Source organism: Podarcis tiliguerta (assembly GCF_965153285.1).
Source record: "Podarcis tiliguerta genome assembly, chromosome: 3".
Lineage (NCBI taxonomy): Eukaryota > Metazoa > Chordata > Lepidosauria > Squamata > Lacertidae > Podarcis > Podarcis tiliguerta.
The window spans coordinates 72408689-72424736 of NC_139536.1; the positions used below are offsets into that span (position 1 = coordinate 72408689).

Below are 16048 nucleotides of genomic sequence, written 5' to 3' on the forward strand. Positions count from 1 at the left end.
AGCAGGCACCATAGAGCTTCAAGTAGAGGCCTGACTACAGGGAGTACTTTATTAAGCAGCCCTTGAAATATCTGCACCACCTTAGAAGCCAGAGACAGCAGGAAGATTGTGCAGCATCTGTTCCTGGTTATGATCAGCTTGGTACTAGGGAAAGGGGAAATGTGGAAAGGTGTTGAACGCTTATTTGGCTGAAAGGATCATTCTCCTGAATCTTATGAATTGTAACTAAGCACATTTAAACCTGTTTAACTAAGAACAGTACATTGAAGAAATCTTTTCGTGCCCACCACCTGAAATACTTTATTCCCTTACGGAAACAATTATCTTAATAAACATATGAACGTTGTTGATTTTATAAGCCTGTCTCTCGGGATGATGTCAATGCCACACCTAAACTATAGGATTGAGGCAGCCGGTCCCCATAAGGTATAAAGGGTTTATTTCAGTGGCAGCAGTTAAAAGGTTTATAGTTAATGTTGGATTCCCAAACTGAAAGGACTAGCTCAGAATTTCAGTAGGTGTTGTGAGATGAAGTTCCATAGACACAAGCCCCAGAGCTAATAGAGTCAGCATAAGTGAAATATCCATATTGTTATGTCACATGTGGTAGCAGAACAATGTGATATAATAGCTGCATTTCAACTGGATTACAGCTCAGTTCTATGAGCTGATGGGCATAGTAATTAAATAATAATAAAAATAAATAATAATAATTTATTATTTATACCCCACCCATCTGGCTGGGTTTCACCAGCCACTCTGGGCAGCTCCCATCTGAATATTAAAAACACAATACAGCATTAAACATTAAAAACTTCCCTAAACGTGTAGTGCAGGATTGTACTGATTGTTATAATGGGCCCGTTTCTGACCTGGGCTGTGGTGCTGGTGTCAAAAACAAATCCAAAATGGAATACGGTGCAGTGGTATCCTAGTAAACATACTCTGCAAGGGGAAGACTGGGACAAGGGTAGTGAAGATTTCCTGCACACTCTCTTAAAGTCTTTCTAATCATCTTAGTGACTGCAAAGCTAAGTACTTAGGATGCAATCCATAAAAAGTTAGATGGGCTCAAGTCCAATTGAAAGCACTGGCACAAGTAAATCATGACTAATTTAAATCACACTGATGTCAGTGGGATTTCAGCACAACTTTTTATGGACTGGCGAGATAGGACACAAATTGCAACCAAGACACATTTGTTTCATGTCACTTCTTGTAGTAAAAGGTGAAGTTCCCCATATCAGTTTCATATGGGAAATGTAGTCTAATGTAGGGCTGGATTCAACAAACTCCAGCTGGTGCAATCCCTTCACCCTGGGTATCACTTCACCTCTTCCAGATCTACTCTAGAGGGTCATGAAAACCCCCACAACAGAACATATGGGGAACAGAGATTTCTATGTCGGTTAAGCATAAATGTTTGCACTGAAGAACAAATTACTTAGCAATATATTGCATTCCAGCCCTAGTATTGACCATGCAAAGGATAATTGAGACATAGGAAATATTAGTTCTGGTTTGACCATGCTAAAACAGGCCAAACGTGCAGGATATTGTTGGGAGGGACCATGTTGGTTTTGTGGCAGTTCCATACATTTATAATGACACAGTGTTCTGCAGTAATCTGGGGATTATAAACTAGATCAAGGATTGTCAACATTTGGGGCCAATGGGTGCCCCTGGACTTTTGAGAAAGTGTCACAGACACTAGTCCCAAAATGGGCTCCATGGAGGCTTGGCATAACACAAAATGGCTGCTGTGGGTTGTGTGGCATATTATAATGGCCACTACATCTAAAAGATACAAGGACACAAAATGATGTGGATGTGCCTCCTCAAGCAATGAGGAAGAAAAAAAGGCACGTACACCAGTCATTGCAGAGTTCATTCATGGAGAGAAGCTCTTTGACCTTTTATGGGCTCCGTCTGGGAGCATTGGCAGACTCCTGAAAGACGATAAATGCCCAATGTGGCAATCTTTTAAGCATTTCTCTGTTGAAGCCGTCCTCCTAGAACTGACACAAGTAAGTGATCTGAAAATACATCCATGGCTCTGATCCAAATCTACAACCTCAGACCTCCCCATTTGTGTCAATGGAGCAGGCAGCCTTACCTGCCTTTCACTTGAAGTGAATGTGCACCTTGAGGGCAACGGAGCTTTTGCTCATATAAGTCCTCTCATGCCCACACAAGGAACAGCTGGAAAGGGGAGGCACCAAGATTGTTCTCATTCACTTCAGGAGACTGGTTTGTTTGGGGCCATGCGCACTTTGCAATGGAAACATGAAACATTTTAACAGAGAAGCCTTTTGAATGCCAAGTGTTCCTTGAATCCACAAATATTTCTGTTATCCACAGATGACTCATTGTTTATACAAAACAGTGTTTGGATTCTGTTTATTAAAAAAGAAAAAAAGAGAAATGATATTTTTTTCTGGAATAAAAAGCTATATTTATAAACTGTGGGTGTAGGCAAGTGTCCCTACATATCTCAACATTATACATTTTATTTTCAGGATACAAATTTACAATAAGACTAAGTTAAAATTATTAGGATGGTATCACATCTGACTGAGCACCATAAGGGCAGCTGAAACATCTGTGTGTCTTTAAATGTCATTATCATAGGTGTAACTCCACTCCCCCCTCAAAAAAAAAAAAAAAAAGGCCATGGGGGTAATCATCAGGTGCTTCTCCTGTGTATGTCTTACTGAAATTAACAAAAGTTGCGCAGGACACATTGTGCAACTGGTATTCATTCCCAGAGGTCTAGTACCCAATTGTTTAAAAGTACTTTAAAGGAAGAGTAGCAAAAGCATTGTGCGGTAGCTAGGCCCCAATCCTGGACACACTTTTTTGGATGCTAACATTCTTGCTTATAATAAGGATGGGAAGTAAGTGAGTGTTTGCAGAACAAGATTCTAATACAAGTGCCAGTTTTGATGGCACTGCACACACATTGCTCAAATCACACAGCATTCCCAAGCCACCCTACCCAGAAAACAACTACAAACTGACAATTTTTTTTAATGTGTGTGTGATTTGTTTTTTTTTTTTTTTTTAATGTTGTGCATTGGATTCAAACAGCAAACTGTGTGCACTTCAACTGTTATCACAATGTGGTCAAGAGGTCTGTGTCTTTCATCATTTACACACATCAGTTCATGACAGTATGTTATCAGGCTAGTGGAAACCAGGGGTGTGGTATAGTAAGCGGTATTGGTAGTGCACCTAGATTTTATATTATCTAACTTTAAAATAGTTCTCTTCTAAGATTCCCCCCTTTTATTTTTTACCTTGATAAAAATAGTTTTCACCAAACGTTGGTGGTGCGAACGCACTACCAGTCACTCTTGGCACCACACCCCTGACTGGAACGCAGGTTCTTGAGAGTGTTGATTTAAAAAGTATTACAAAAAATTTCCATACAAAAACTATTTTCATAGAAATCTTGCATTTCCACAAATAAACCTGAACATTTTTTCCCCCTTGCTTTTCTGGGGGGAGGGAAAAAATTGTTCAAGGGTTTTGCTCATTTGAACACTGTTGACTGTATTGAGAAATGCAGTCCATTTCAAAGTCCTCCACATTCTGTCCTTTTTCTTTTTCAATTTTTAGACAACCCATCCTATTTCCACCAGTAGCGAGAATTCCACAGGCTCCAGTGAGTTCAATTCAAAGCAGGAACATGAGTTTTCCAAACCCTCTCAGGCATTTAAAAAAAGAAAGGGGGAAAGAAAACCCCACGCCTCCATTGTGTCTTTGCTTCACAGTTAGACAATGAAGAAATTGCTCAGAGACAAGCATCATAAGATACATCTTTCCTTTTAACTGGGGGAAACTTTGTGTATCATCTGAAGCACAGCCCACCTTCTTTGGGTTCTCTCACGACAGAGTTCCAGTATAGGTGAAATATTTAATTTTCTACTGCTTGACTTAAGAGTTTGTTTTTATTCAGGTCAGTGACACAAGAGACAGGTCAAGCATCATCTGTCCATTCTTCTATTTCCAGGTTTCCATTTTCGTTGCATTGATTTTCCCACTGAATAAGCTCGTATCAGCTAGCTGGAACAACATCATGTAGACATTGGCCAGCAAATATAAGATCTTCGGTGCTTGGCAGTACACAGCAGCCTCTTGTTCTCCCCGCTAGAGTGCTGAGTTACTATTTTTCACAGACTCCTCCGGTAGTTAGTTTCTTTAGCTGTTCATTCCTTCTCCAGCCCCTGGCGACGGATGAACTTCAAAAAGGAGCCTGCTAGTTCTCACTGCGGCTGCGTTTGTAGCCAGCCATAAAACAAATAGAACCTTCCGTTCATTAAGGAATGGTGGAACTCATGACAAATGGTGGAATGCCCACCCCACCCCCCACCCCTCCCCTCCCCTTATAAACTTGGTTGATCCGTGACGCTTGTGATTCGAGTCTGGCCTTTGCACCTACCTAGATCACAGAGTCTCTAGTTCATAGACACAGCGGCATGAGGTAACTCATTTTATTTTTGAACAGCTTGCATATTTCCACAGGAAACATTCTCGCAAAAGTTGGTTTGGGGGGAAAAATAAAAAGGGGGAAGGGGGAAAGACATCAGTTTGTGCTTGGGGTTGCTTGGCCTCCCAGCTCTATGCCATGGTTTCTTTACCTGGCAACCTTCTGTCATTAAATGTGTGCATGTTGATAACTTCTTCTGTTTTCACAATTACAGGAGCCTGTGGTTTGTGTTTTAACCGACGTTGGCACTTCAGAGACATCCTCAGCTCCTCCACCATGGCACTACAGAAGGACCTCTACAGGGGAAGTTTGCAAAAGAACAAAAAATGTGGAAAGAAAGTAAGAATTATTATTATTGTTGTTATCATTGTTATTATTAATGCATTGATACTTCAATATCAAAATTTAAATGTGCTTCAGGACTTCTTACCATATGAATGAGAGAGGAATAGTGGAAAGGTGTCTGTTATTCCTCTCTCCCCATTAATTTCCACAAACCTTTTAAAGCATGCCCATTATTCTTATTTTTAGCTGAAGTTTGGGCCACCCATGTTTGTCCATGGCTTGGCAATTTAGGCTTCTCCATTCCATTAACAACCCAAGCCTATGGACCACAGTGGAAAAATCTGGCCATATCACCGAGAATCTTGGCTAATATGGTCTTGTCAGTTCACAAAAGTTTTCTATGCTGCTGCCATAATCTCATAACAAAATTGTCATCTTTTAAATACGCATCTCATACAGTTATATATATGTCAAGCTGTTCTGGCTTACTGAAAACCCTTTCTTTTGAAAGTAGTGTCTAATGATTAACACTGCAGTAAAAAAAAAAGTTATGTCAGAATAGATCAGTCATACACTTGATGACTTAATGATGTGATGACTGAATGAATCACAGCTGAATTATTTTATTTAAAATATTGTGTTTGAAATGTACAAGTGATCTCTCGGTGTGCCCCTCATACCCCGCAGTGAAAGCAACTCATCAACTGATATTGCAAGAATCATGAAGCAATGAGCATGCAGGTTAGCCTCATTTGCTCTTTGAGAAATGCCTTCAAATTATGCTGTTTTGCGTTTTCAAAATAATATCCATTTATTCTTAATCAATTTCTAAGTCACAATGTTAATTCCATGTCAAGTGGTACTAAGTTCATAATAAACAATAGTAACAAGAAATTACAGTTGAACATAGATGCAGTGGTGCAGGAGATGGTCATCACACTTGTAAAAGGCAAATTAATTACAATATGCAACAGTATTTTGTGCTGAATTCATTTGATTTAAAATATTAAGGTATTTGTTTATAAAGGAAGTGAGTCAACTTAAGACTGAGAAGGAAGCAATAAGACACACCTATGTCAGACAGTTCATATCTGGCGTGGGTTGCTGGAAGCCTCATTGCAGAGCAGTAACAATTACATATTTTCCCTATTTCTGTATCCCAAACTGCTGATCTAGAGCTCTAAGTACAAAATGACATGAGCAGCTAAGTCCATTCTGTCCAAGATCCCTCCACACATTAGGCACACACTGAGCAAAGGGACTGAGGGACCTGCAGCTCATCACAGCACATGACAAGCAAAGAGAAAAATATATGTGCTTGACACACTCATCCTTTACATTTTCAGGTGTACACCACCTGGAGTTACCTTACGAATGCCACCTGAAAAACCTGTAATGCTTGAACTGGTCCCTTTTGTTGGGGCTGAAGGGTATGAACCTCCATGTTCTCATAATACACTCAATCCTATTGTCAGACAAGCAGGTTTATAATACATTAGCACAGCCCAGTGCTCTGAAGAATCTTATACCTTACTTTAGTCCTCTGCCAAAAATTTCTTCCTTTCAACTATTCTCCATCAATTAATGAGAAAAGAAACTACATTCTAAAATTACCAAAGGGCAGGAAGATTTTGATGAAATTATCATAGGTGGGCAGTTGTTGTTGTTGTTGTTATACTTACCATACTTTTGAGCTGGCCAGGTGGTGATTATAAGTAACTTCCTTTAATTTGACAAATAAAATCATGATTGTCATGAAGTGACTGGTATCATGCAGTTCTACCCTTATCTCCCCAGCTCTTGTGAGATGCATATCTCGAGAGAGACCCCGAGGCGAGTGACATGACCCATGACATGACCCCATGCAAGCAGCAAACTGCTCTGGCAAACTAGAGAATATTCTGAGAGATCAGGATGCTTGAGTCCAGAATAAGAGGGTAGTGTAGTCCTTCCCTCATGCTAGTTTTGATGTAGATCTATTGGAGGCCGCAATGTTTACCTGCAGAAGACAGCATGTAGGTAACTGTATGGTGCCTATATGTTTTCTTCCTCAGGGCAATAATGGGTTGAGTGCAGAAGTGACAGCTCCACTAAGAAACAGCATAGGAGGAAAAGGTTAAACATGCCTTCTCCCAGTGCTGTTTCTCTGATCCAGTTCAGTTTCCCTATGGCAGCGTTGGAACTACATGCAAACATTCATACACACTTTGAGCTTATCCACACTTCACTTGAGCCACACCCAGAAACCATGGGCCCAAGCAGTTTTCCAGTTGCCCCATGCTTTCTAGGCATAGGTTTGAGAGGTTTTCCATTTCCCCAGCCAATTTCCCTGGGAAAACCCACTTTACCACTGAATTGGAGCAAAACCATTGTCGTTTGCTCTGATTCAGCAGTAAAGAGCAGGTTTTCCCAGGACCAGTGGAAGTGAGCCCTTACAAACATCTAGTTTGGTCCTAGGAAGAGGAAACTCTGCCAGAGGATCCTAGCCACACACCCATCCAGATAGAGACTCTGTTATGATTATAAAACCAAATTACCTAATATTAATCCTGCCATGTTCATTTAAAAGAATATGAGAACCAAAAAACCCACAAATTACCAATCTACACAGTTGTCTCAGTTGCAGAATCTAAACCAGATTAATTTGCAAAGTAGTAGGCAAGTGGCCTCTACTGAAATTTGGCAAAAACACCATTGAAGATGACATACAGGCCACTGGAAACATCTAGAAGTCAAAATGTGGGGTATAAAGTTTAATTCATAGTAGAGCAGCATTCCAGAACAGAACAAGCCAAGCTACATGTGGGAAGGAATGTTTGGATATTGGAGAAGAGACATTTCCAGCGGTAACCAGAAGAGGCAGAGATCTATGCTTACAAAATCCAAGCTTCATCTACAGTACTAGATCATAAATATATAGCATGTCGAAGTATATTTTGTTATATGCTTAGTCGTGTGGCAACAAAAGCCATAGAATACACCCACTTTCTTCAGAGCAAATGTTAACATTTGCGTCCCAATCCCCTTGGTTATGGCATGCAGCCAGGTAGTTTCATGAGCATTCACAGCCCTGTTCAAGGGCTTCACCTGCACTTCCCCATTGTGTTCCATGTCACAGGAAGTTTTGAATATGATGGACTGTGCGGGTGGTGCCTGCTTCCTCTAAGATGTAGCATTCCACCTGAGCACAACCCAAATCCTACTTATCTGGGCATAGATCCCACTGAATTCAGCGTATCTTACTTCTGAGAATACATGGTTAAGATTGCATGGAACAAGTATATAATTATACAAAGAAGCTATTATGGAAATAGCTTCTTTGTACAATTATGTAGAGGGACGCGGGTGGCGCTGTGGGTTAAACCACAGAGCCTAGGACTTGCCGATCAGAAGGTCAGCGGTTCGAATCCCCGCGATGGGGTGAGCTCCCGTTGCTCGTTCCCTGCTCCTGCCAACCTAGCAGTTTGAAAGCACGTCAAAGTGCAAGTAGATAAATAGGTACTGCTCCAGCGGGTAGGTAAACGGCGTTTCCGTGCGCTGCTCTGGTTCGCCAGAAGCGGCTTAGTCATGCTGGCCGCATGACCTGGAAGCTGTACACCGGCTCCCTCGGCCAATAAAGCAAGATGAGCTCCGCAACCCCAGAGTCGGTCACGACTGGACCTAATGGTCAGGGGTCCCTTTACCTCTACCTTACAATTATATAGACAACGACAAACTCTAGCGACTGATCTATTACTCTTAGGAAACTACATATTTCTTAGATAATGATCATTATAGAGATATAGCTGGATTCTTAGGTGAATTAGTGTCAACAATGTTATACACAGAGTTTTGGCAATGGGTTATTATCTTATAAACAAAAAACGACAAATGGTTTCACAGATTGAAAGCCACAAGCTGAAGATTATAAAGCGGAGTCTCCATTACCTTCCATTAACTGATTTTGCCTATCTACAGAATGAAATTTCTTTTTTTAAAAAAAAAAAACCCACCACATTATGGTTAATATTCAGTACAGAAGCATAGAGAATGAGAAAATATTTTCTGAAATATTTTATGAGACAGGCAACTTAAGACTATTTTTGGAGAAGATGTCTAACAATGTAATCGAATCTTTTTTGACAACTTCAATTTGGCTTTCAAACTGCATTATTGTTAGAATAACTCCGAAAGGTTGGCAGGTGGAGCATCAGAAATCCGTCTGTAACTTGAGCTTTGTGAATATGTACAATACTCCCCCTTCCATTTAGTCTAGATGAAATAACCTTTTGCCCTTTACTTCCCTTCTATACTACAATGAGGTTACAAGAAAACCAACCTTTATTGAATTTTGATAAGTGCTATAAAACAGCAACTGGCTTCCTGTTATGCTTCCAGAAAGTAAATGTTGCCTGAAAGTCACTCAAGATGTAATCAGATAGCAGATAATTTTAACATTCTTTGGCCATTAGCATGTTAAAATTGCTACAGTAAAATGAAGCGTTAGTCGTTCATTTATAATCAGCATAAAGGAGCTCGCACTAAAGTTTTAATCAGCAATATCAATGCATGCCCTTAGCCCACACACAGCTGGCCTGGTGCTCAGCTCTCTACATACACACACACACCACACAAAAACACAAGATGAAAGTGGTTTCCCTCTATCTGTAATTCTTTAACATCTCTACACAGGCAACAGTAGCCATAACAAGTGTGTCTTCTATGAAAAAGGAGAAAAGATGATATCTTAGGAATAGATTGCATTGTCCACACTGACTGGTAGCACCTCTCGAGACTGGGAGTCTTCCCCCTGTCCTACCTGGAGAATGAACCTGGGACCTTGTGCATGCAAAAAGCAGATGCTCTACCACGGAGCTGTGGCAGTCTGCTGCTGGAACAGAGTATCGTTACGTACTGGCATACGTCCTTTAAAAGGGAGGGCAGGAAGGGGCCAGAGCAGATCAGGGAAAAGAGACGACTGCTTACACTTCATGCCTGAGAGCATGCAAGGGGAAACATCTCCCAACAGCAGTTTGATCCTAGCTTGGATCTTTTAGATCCAAGACCAGCACACTTCCCACTTCTCTGGTGACTGCTGAGCTAGAAAAGGCTAATATTTAAAAGGTGGTGCAAACGCAATGACTGCTACCAGGTATCGAATCCAGCATCTGTAGCATTTTACAATTGATGAAGGATCATCGGTCAGACTGATGGGGAGCTACCCATCTCGTGTTACTGTTCCCTTTCACTTGTTCCTGCAACTCCGTAACCCTTGACTCCAAGTCCATTCCATTCCAGCCAAGAGCATTGGTGATTCATATAGATTAGGTGTCAAGTTTTCATTGTTTTCCCTCCCTTTACTCAAGTTGCTGCTGCCCAATGAACTGGATTTTCTGGCATACTGGATTGTCTGGCAGACTTAGTCTTCCCTATTTGTTGCGGTGTCATGGCAGCTCTGTACACACAGCAAGGATCATGTTATTCTGTCAAGTGGTTTTTTGAACATGTAGATCTCATGCACACCTAGCTGATACACACATACCATGGTTTTTACACGTCTCTCACACTGAGTGAACAGGGAAGCGAAGTGACTGAATGCACCACAACTGTGTGTTCCACGAGTCACTTGATGGGTTAATATCTACAGCTGGAAAAGTGGAGAGTTTCATATGGACAGAAACAAATCAAATTTAAAAACATTTGTAGTGTTTGTGTATATTTTAGAGGGCTTATACCTTATACTTCTAAATTTAAAAACTGAATTTAATCCCATTTTTGTTTCCCTGCATTATCATTATTAAATATCTATGCCTTTTTTTGCCTCCAATAATTAGTTGTGATTGGGTATTCCCACCAGTAAGTGTGCATCTCCAGTGGTGCATTTCCATCATTTAAAATGCTATACCAACTATATTCTACAGTGGTACCTCGGGTTAAGAACTTAATTCATTCTGGAGGTCCATTCTTAACATGAAACTGTTCTTAACCTGAAGCACCACTTCAGCTAATGGGGCCTCCCACTGCCGCCGCACTGCCAGCACGCAATTTTTGTTCTGATCCTGAAGCAAAGTTCTTAACCCGAGGTACTATTTCTGGGTTAGAAGATTCTGTAACCTGAAGTGTCTGTAACCCGAGGTACCACTGTATTTATTATTGCAAGTGTTAGATGCCACCTCAATGATTTCTATTGTGCCTTGTATATGATAAACATTATTAAGATATTTGTGCATGTTGCTTATATTATAAAGTAGTATTTCTAGTTCAGCATTCACTTACAAAGAAAATTAACAAAACACATATCTTGCCTAGTAGATATTACATGAAAGGGGGAATCTAGCAAGGAATTCCCATGCTTCTCTGTCTCTTGCTTTAATTCTGAATTGGCCTGCTATTATTTCCCCCCCTCTGGTTTTCTTAGAGAAACATATTCCAATTGTTTGCTCTGTTTAACATCTGTCTCCTCTTTACTTTGATGGAGTTCACACAAAATTGACTGTCAAAATCTAGTATGAATCTACAGGATTTGTTCAGAAGTTCATTACCTCCAGCCTTGCATGTCAGATATTATTTGAAGCCTTGTTAAAATTTCTTAACACAGTAATGGCAGTAATCCTGCAGCTTATAGCTGATGTTATGGGTCAATGTTCTAACATCTACCAGGACACGTCAATCAAAGTGCTTTTCATCTTCCTTCCTTCCTTTTTTTTCAAGTTGACTGGGAATAGATGTACAGTCCTGGCCTTAGCCTCCTTTCTAATCAGCTTCTACTTCCAAATACCATTTCCCCAAGGATATTTAATAGGGAGAGAGAGTTTGGAGCTGTCAGTCTAGGTCTTTAAACCCAAAGGCAGAAATGGACCCTAAGGCAATATTTAAATAGAAGATATACCATCTCTGATGTGAAGCATGGAATGTAAGGAAAACCTGGCACGTGCGAGTGCCAAAAATTTGTTTTGCTTTGTAGGATTTTGTAGGTTTGATAACTACTGTATCTTTATCAACTGCATTTATGTTTTAGAACACTGATGCCCATTTTCATAATGTCAGGTGATCTGACAGATATTCTAAAGAATTTACCAAATGTGGGAATTAGAAGCACTGAAAGAGCATATCTGAGAGCCAAAGAATGTGTTGCGTAGATGGACCCATCCTAAATTTCTAAACCATCAAAGACGTTACTTTCTATTCCAGCACTAACAATGAGCCAAACAAATCTTCATGAGATATGGGCTGATACTCTTTTGGGCGTTTCAAAAATTATACAACTATTTCACTTAAGGTTTTTCTTATCCCCTTGAAATTTGACTGTACTATGAGGCAAAGTAACTGAAAAAAATTGACTACCCTCTTAATCCATATAATATTAATGGAAGAAACCCATCTCCACAAGAAAATAGTTTTCCTACAGCAACGCCACAATGTTCAGGCCTGCAGATGGTTGACAACCTGGGGAAGCTGCAATGATCTTTACCAAGAAGATGTAACAGGAGATTGATTCTTGACTAGTTCAGATAACTTTCTAGTTGTGTTTTAATGTGATTGTGGATCACTGGCTCATGACCTTCAGGGACGTATTCTAAGCTATCATTGAATATTCCAGAATGTTTTAGGACCCTTTTTCCTACACCCTGCCAAAGCTTTGCAAAGGAGAACAAGGCACCACATTTCCTCCACTGGAAGATACTAGACCAATGCCTAGAGAACTATGTACATTAATTTTCTGGTCTGCCGGTTTCCAGTCTCTGTCTTTCTTTTACTAACAGTGTTATATGTGAGGATGAAAGCTGTGGCAAGGAAACTTTGGATATACCTGGCGTCTTCTGATGTCAACATTAGAGTGCAAGGCAGCTAAATTGATGCCATTAGTTGGTAAGCTCCTCTTACTGACTGATGTACAAGGATTTGTCACTGCTGGACAACTTTTGATCAACTGAAGACCTTAGCTGACTCACCTGTAGATCTAGGTTGGGGTTGGTGGGACTGCACTTGTGTAGTTCCATTCTTCCCCCTCAGAGAGATCTCAGAGGATGATACTGGGCAATTGCTCACCTGCCCCGTGGTCTCTCTTTCATGCGGGATTCCACAAGGTTTCATTCTGTCATCTCTCCTTTCAACATGTATGTGAGGCCACTGGGGGAAGATAATGAAACAGTTTGGGCTGTGGTGCATCAGTGGGTAGAAGACACACAGCCCATCTTTTTTTCTCTCTCTCTCTTGACAAAGCAGAGTGATGAGGACACTAATGCTTCCAGGGCCATACATGCAGGTCTATCCAGAAAAGATGGAGATTAGACTGAACAAGTAAAAGACGATGTGGTGGTTATGGCAGTTTTCTTAGGTTCTGGATTAAACTTTTTTTTTTCCCTCTCTGAAGTTCTTCCATATTCTCAAGTGTGCTCCTGGCTGCATTAATGATGGGTAGTGTATTTTCTCACAGGAAAGTGCCAAAGTCTTTCACATTCCACAAGGGCAACCATAAAGCCATTATGAAAATATAGCTAGATCCATGTGATGACAGAGTAATAAATAACGGGACAGCGTAAAAAACAATTCTCTGTCTGCTTCAAGGTGCACATCTAAGAAAAGATTCCAGTTCACTCAACGGGCCACGTTTTATCCCCATTTAAAGCAAGACTGAGAGAATATGAGATACGCCTGTAAAAGTTAGTCTTTTGTATCTTTAGATGTGTTGTGTGACAATTTATGGTGCTACTACTAAGCTTAATATTTTCTAATTTACGGGAGTGATGCTGAGAAAATCATAGATATTTATGGACTGCGTTGGACAGAGGCATTCTCTTTTGAAATGTAATGCTACAACATGCTGAGAAACATAAAAAAATAATAATGTAAAAACCTTTCTTGGGAAATCCTACTTCACTTAAGAAGCTCTTATTTAGCTCTGCCTAAGCAATGCCCAGTAGAGGGGCAATTCTGAACATACGTAATTTTTTTAATGCTTGGCTCTTTCTGTGCCGCTAATGTAAACAGAGAAGCATATCTTGCGCTAGGGTTAAAAGCTCCTATGCTGCCTGCAAAATATTGGTATTTCACAGCATATATCTATTTATGAATGCTAAATTGCAATGCTATATAAATAGGGGTCAATATTTCTTAAATCTGTGATGGACTTTTCTCATATATGTTATAGATTAGGCTGATAATATAAAACAAGGAAGCTTCATAGAATCTGTCCTCGTTTTGTGTTGAGAACTGACTCTTTATCAATCAAGCCTTTATAAAGAGTCACTCGGCACACCACTGGAAAAACCACGCTAAGGAACCAGGCAGAAGGACCACCCATATATGTACTACTGTATGTGCAAGAGTGACAGCAACTTATGTTTTTAACTTCGTTTGTGGTACACCTGCTAAACAGATTGCTGTAAGACAATGTAGCACCCAATTCTATTCTCAGAACAACAGTAAGCAACTTCTTTCTTTGCAGCTGCAGAGAATGTAGTCACATCTGAGACAGGAAGCAGTACATTAAGCTGAAGTGAGTCCCCAGGAGGTTTAAAAGAATACAATTTGGTTTATTTATCAGACACTACGGAGCAAGCAGTTAGTTCAGTACTGATAGTTACAATGGGAACAATAACAATACTTGGCATTTGTATAGCTCAAAACCCTTCATGTACTATATCTCAGAAGATTTTAACAGTACCATCATGTTACAGATGGGAGAAACAGTAGCTAGCCTAAGGTTATTCATTGAGTTCATGCCTGAGAATCTAAGATTTAGAGGACTTCATGCTCTTGACTAGGAACAATGCTCTTGCTCATACATATATTGAGTGGATTTTCTGAACTGCAGTATGAAATAATTATTCTTATTCAGAAATAACTTTCCTGAAATATAAAATGAATGAGAAGCAGACTTTGCTGCATTTTTTTCCTAGTTCCATTCTTCAATATCCTTTTACTAATAAGGACAAGAAACCAAAAGCTGGAACTCCCAGAATTCCAGCATGACAATGAGTACATCATGCTCCCAGAGTTTGGTCACAACATGGATTTGTATAATTGCATTATTATCTCAGCGGTTTATTTTCAATTCCTTTTCTAATGATCCCTAACATGGAATTTGCCTTCATTTCACAGCTGCCACAAACTGTGTCAACATCATCTTCATCAATCTATCTACTACAACCTTAAGGTCTCATTCCTGGTCAGCTATCCCCAGTTCAGACTCCACAAGCGTAAGTGAAATTAGGATTTTTCACTCCATTTGCATCACTTTACAGTTGTTTACACTGCATTTGCCATTTTACTGCCCATTCGCTCAGTTTGAAGAGATAATTTTGAATAATTTGGTATTATCAGCAAACTTGATTATCCCGCTGCTTACTCAATTCTAGATAAATTATGAAGAAGTTTAAAAGCACAGGTCCCAATACTAATTCTCAGGGGAACCCACTTTTTACATCTCTGCATTGGGAGAATGAACTGTTCTTTCCTTTCCTTTTCTTAACCTGTTAATGATCCATCAGAGGATCTCTCCTCTCACTCCATGACTGCTAAGCTTTCTCAAGAATCCTTGATGAGGAACATTGTTGAAGGTTTTTGGAAGTCCAAGTACAATGTCACCAGGCTCACCTCTATCTAGATGCTTGTTGATACTCTCAAAGATCTCTGAAAGGTTAATGAAACATGACTTACCATTGAAGAAGCCATTCTGGTTCAGCTTCAGCAAGACCTTTTATATGCTTCCTAATTCTATCTTCGAAATGCTTTTTGTCAGTTTTCCAGGAACAAATCTAACTGGCCTCTAATTTGCTAGATTCCATCTGTATCCCTCTTTTTAAATTGCTTTCTGTTGATCACTTTCTAATCTTTTGGTATGGAAGCTGATCTTAGAGCCATATTTACATTTTTTTTTGTAGCATTAATATACTGCATCACCCTTTTGTCTGACAGGGAATCAAGGCAATTTACCATTTGAGTTCTTAAAGCGCTCTCAGGTGGATACCAACTTGGACTTGGTGATTTCTCAAGTTTTAATTTGTCAGCAAGGCCTAGAACTTTGCCTTTAGTACCGTCTGTTTGCTCAGCTTCTCAGACCCCCCCTCTTCCTGTGTAAGTTAATTTGGGCCTTGAGATCTGTTCTCTATATTTTGCTGTATGTTATTAACATGCTACTCAATGGGCACAGAAAGCAGATCATCTCTTCTTTCCCCAGGACAGTTCAAGCTAGGTGTCCAAATGTGAACTTCTGCCTGGGTAAATCTATATTACATGAATAAAAGGGTATTATAGCCTAGTCTCATACTAACCCTCACTTGCCCACAC

General features: G+C 40.0%; 1 protein-coding gene across 2 annotated transcripts in view; it reads right to left on the reverse strand.

Annotated features, from left to right (window-relative positions):
* Positions 1–2383: 2383 nt before the first annotated feature.
* Positions 2384–16048, reverse strand: part of GRIK2 (glutamate ionotropic receptor kainate type subunit 2) — a 432204-nt gene continuing 418539 nt past the window's right edge. The window contains exons 17-18 of one of the 2 annotated variants that reach the window (XM_083433428.1): positions 12709–12886; positions 2384–4788 (exon numbers count right to left, since the gene is read on the reverse strand). In XM_083433428.1, the coding sequence (XP_083289554.1) occupies positions 4775–4788; positions 12709–12886 (192 nt within the window). In that variant the 3' untranslated portion in view covers positions 2384–4774. The remainder of the gene's footprint in view (positions 4789–12708; positions 12887–16048) is intronic. The other variant, XM_083433429.1, reaches the window with a different exon arrangement.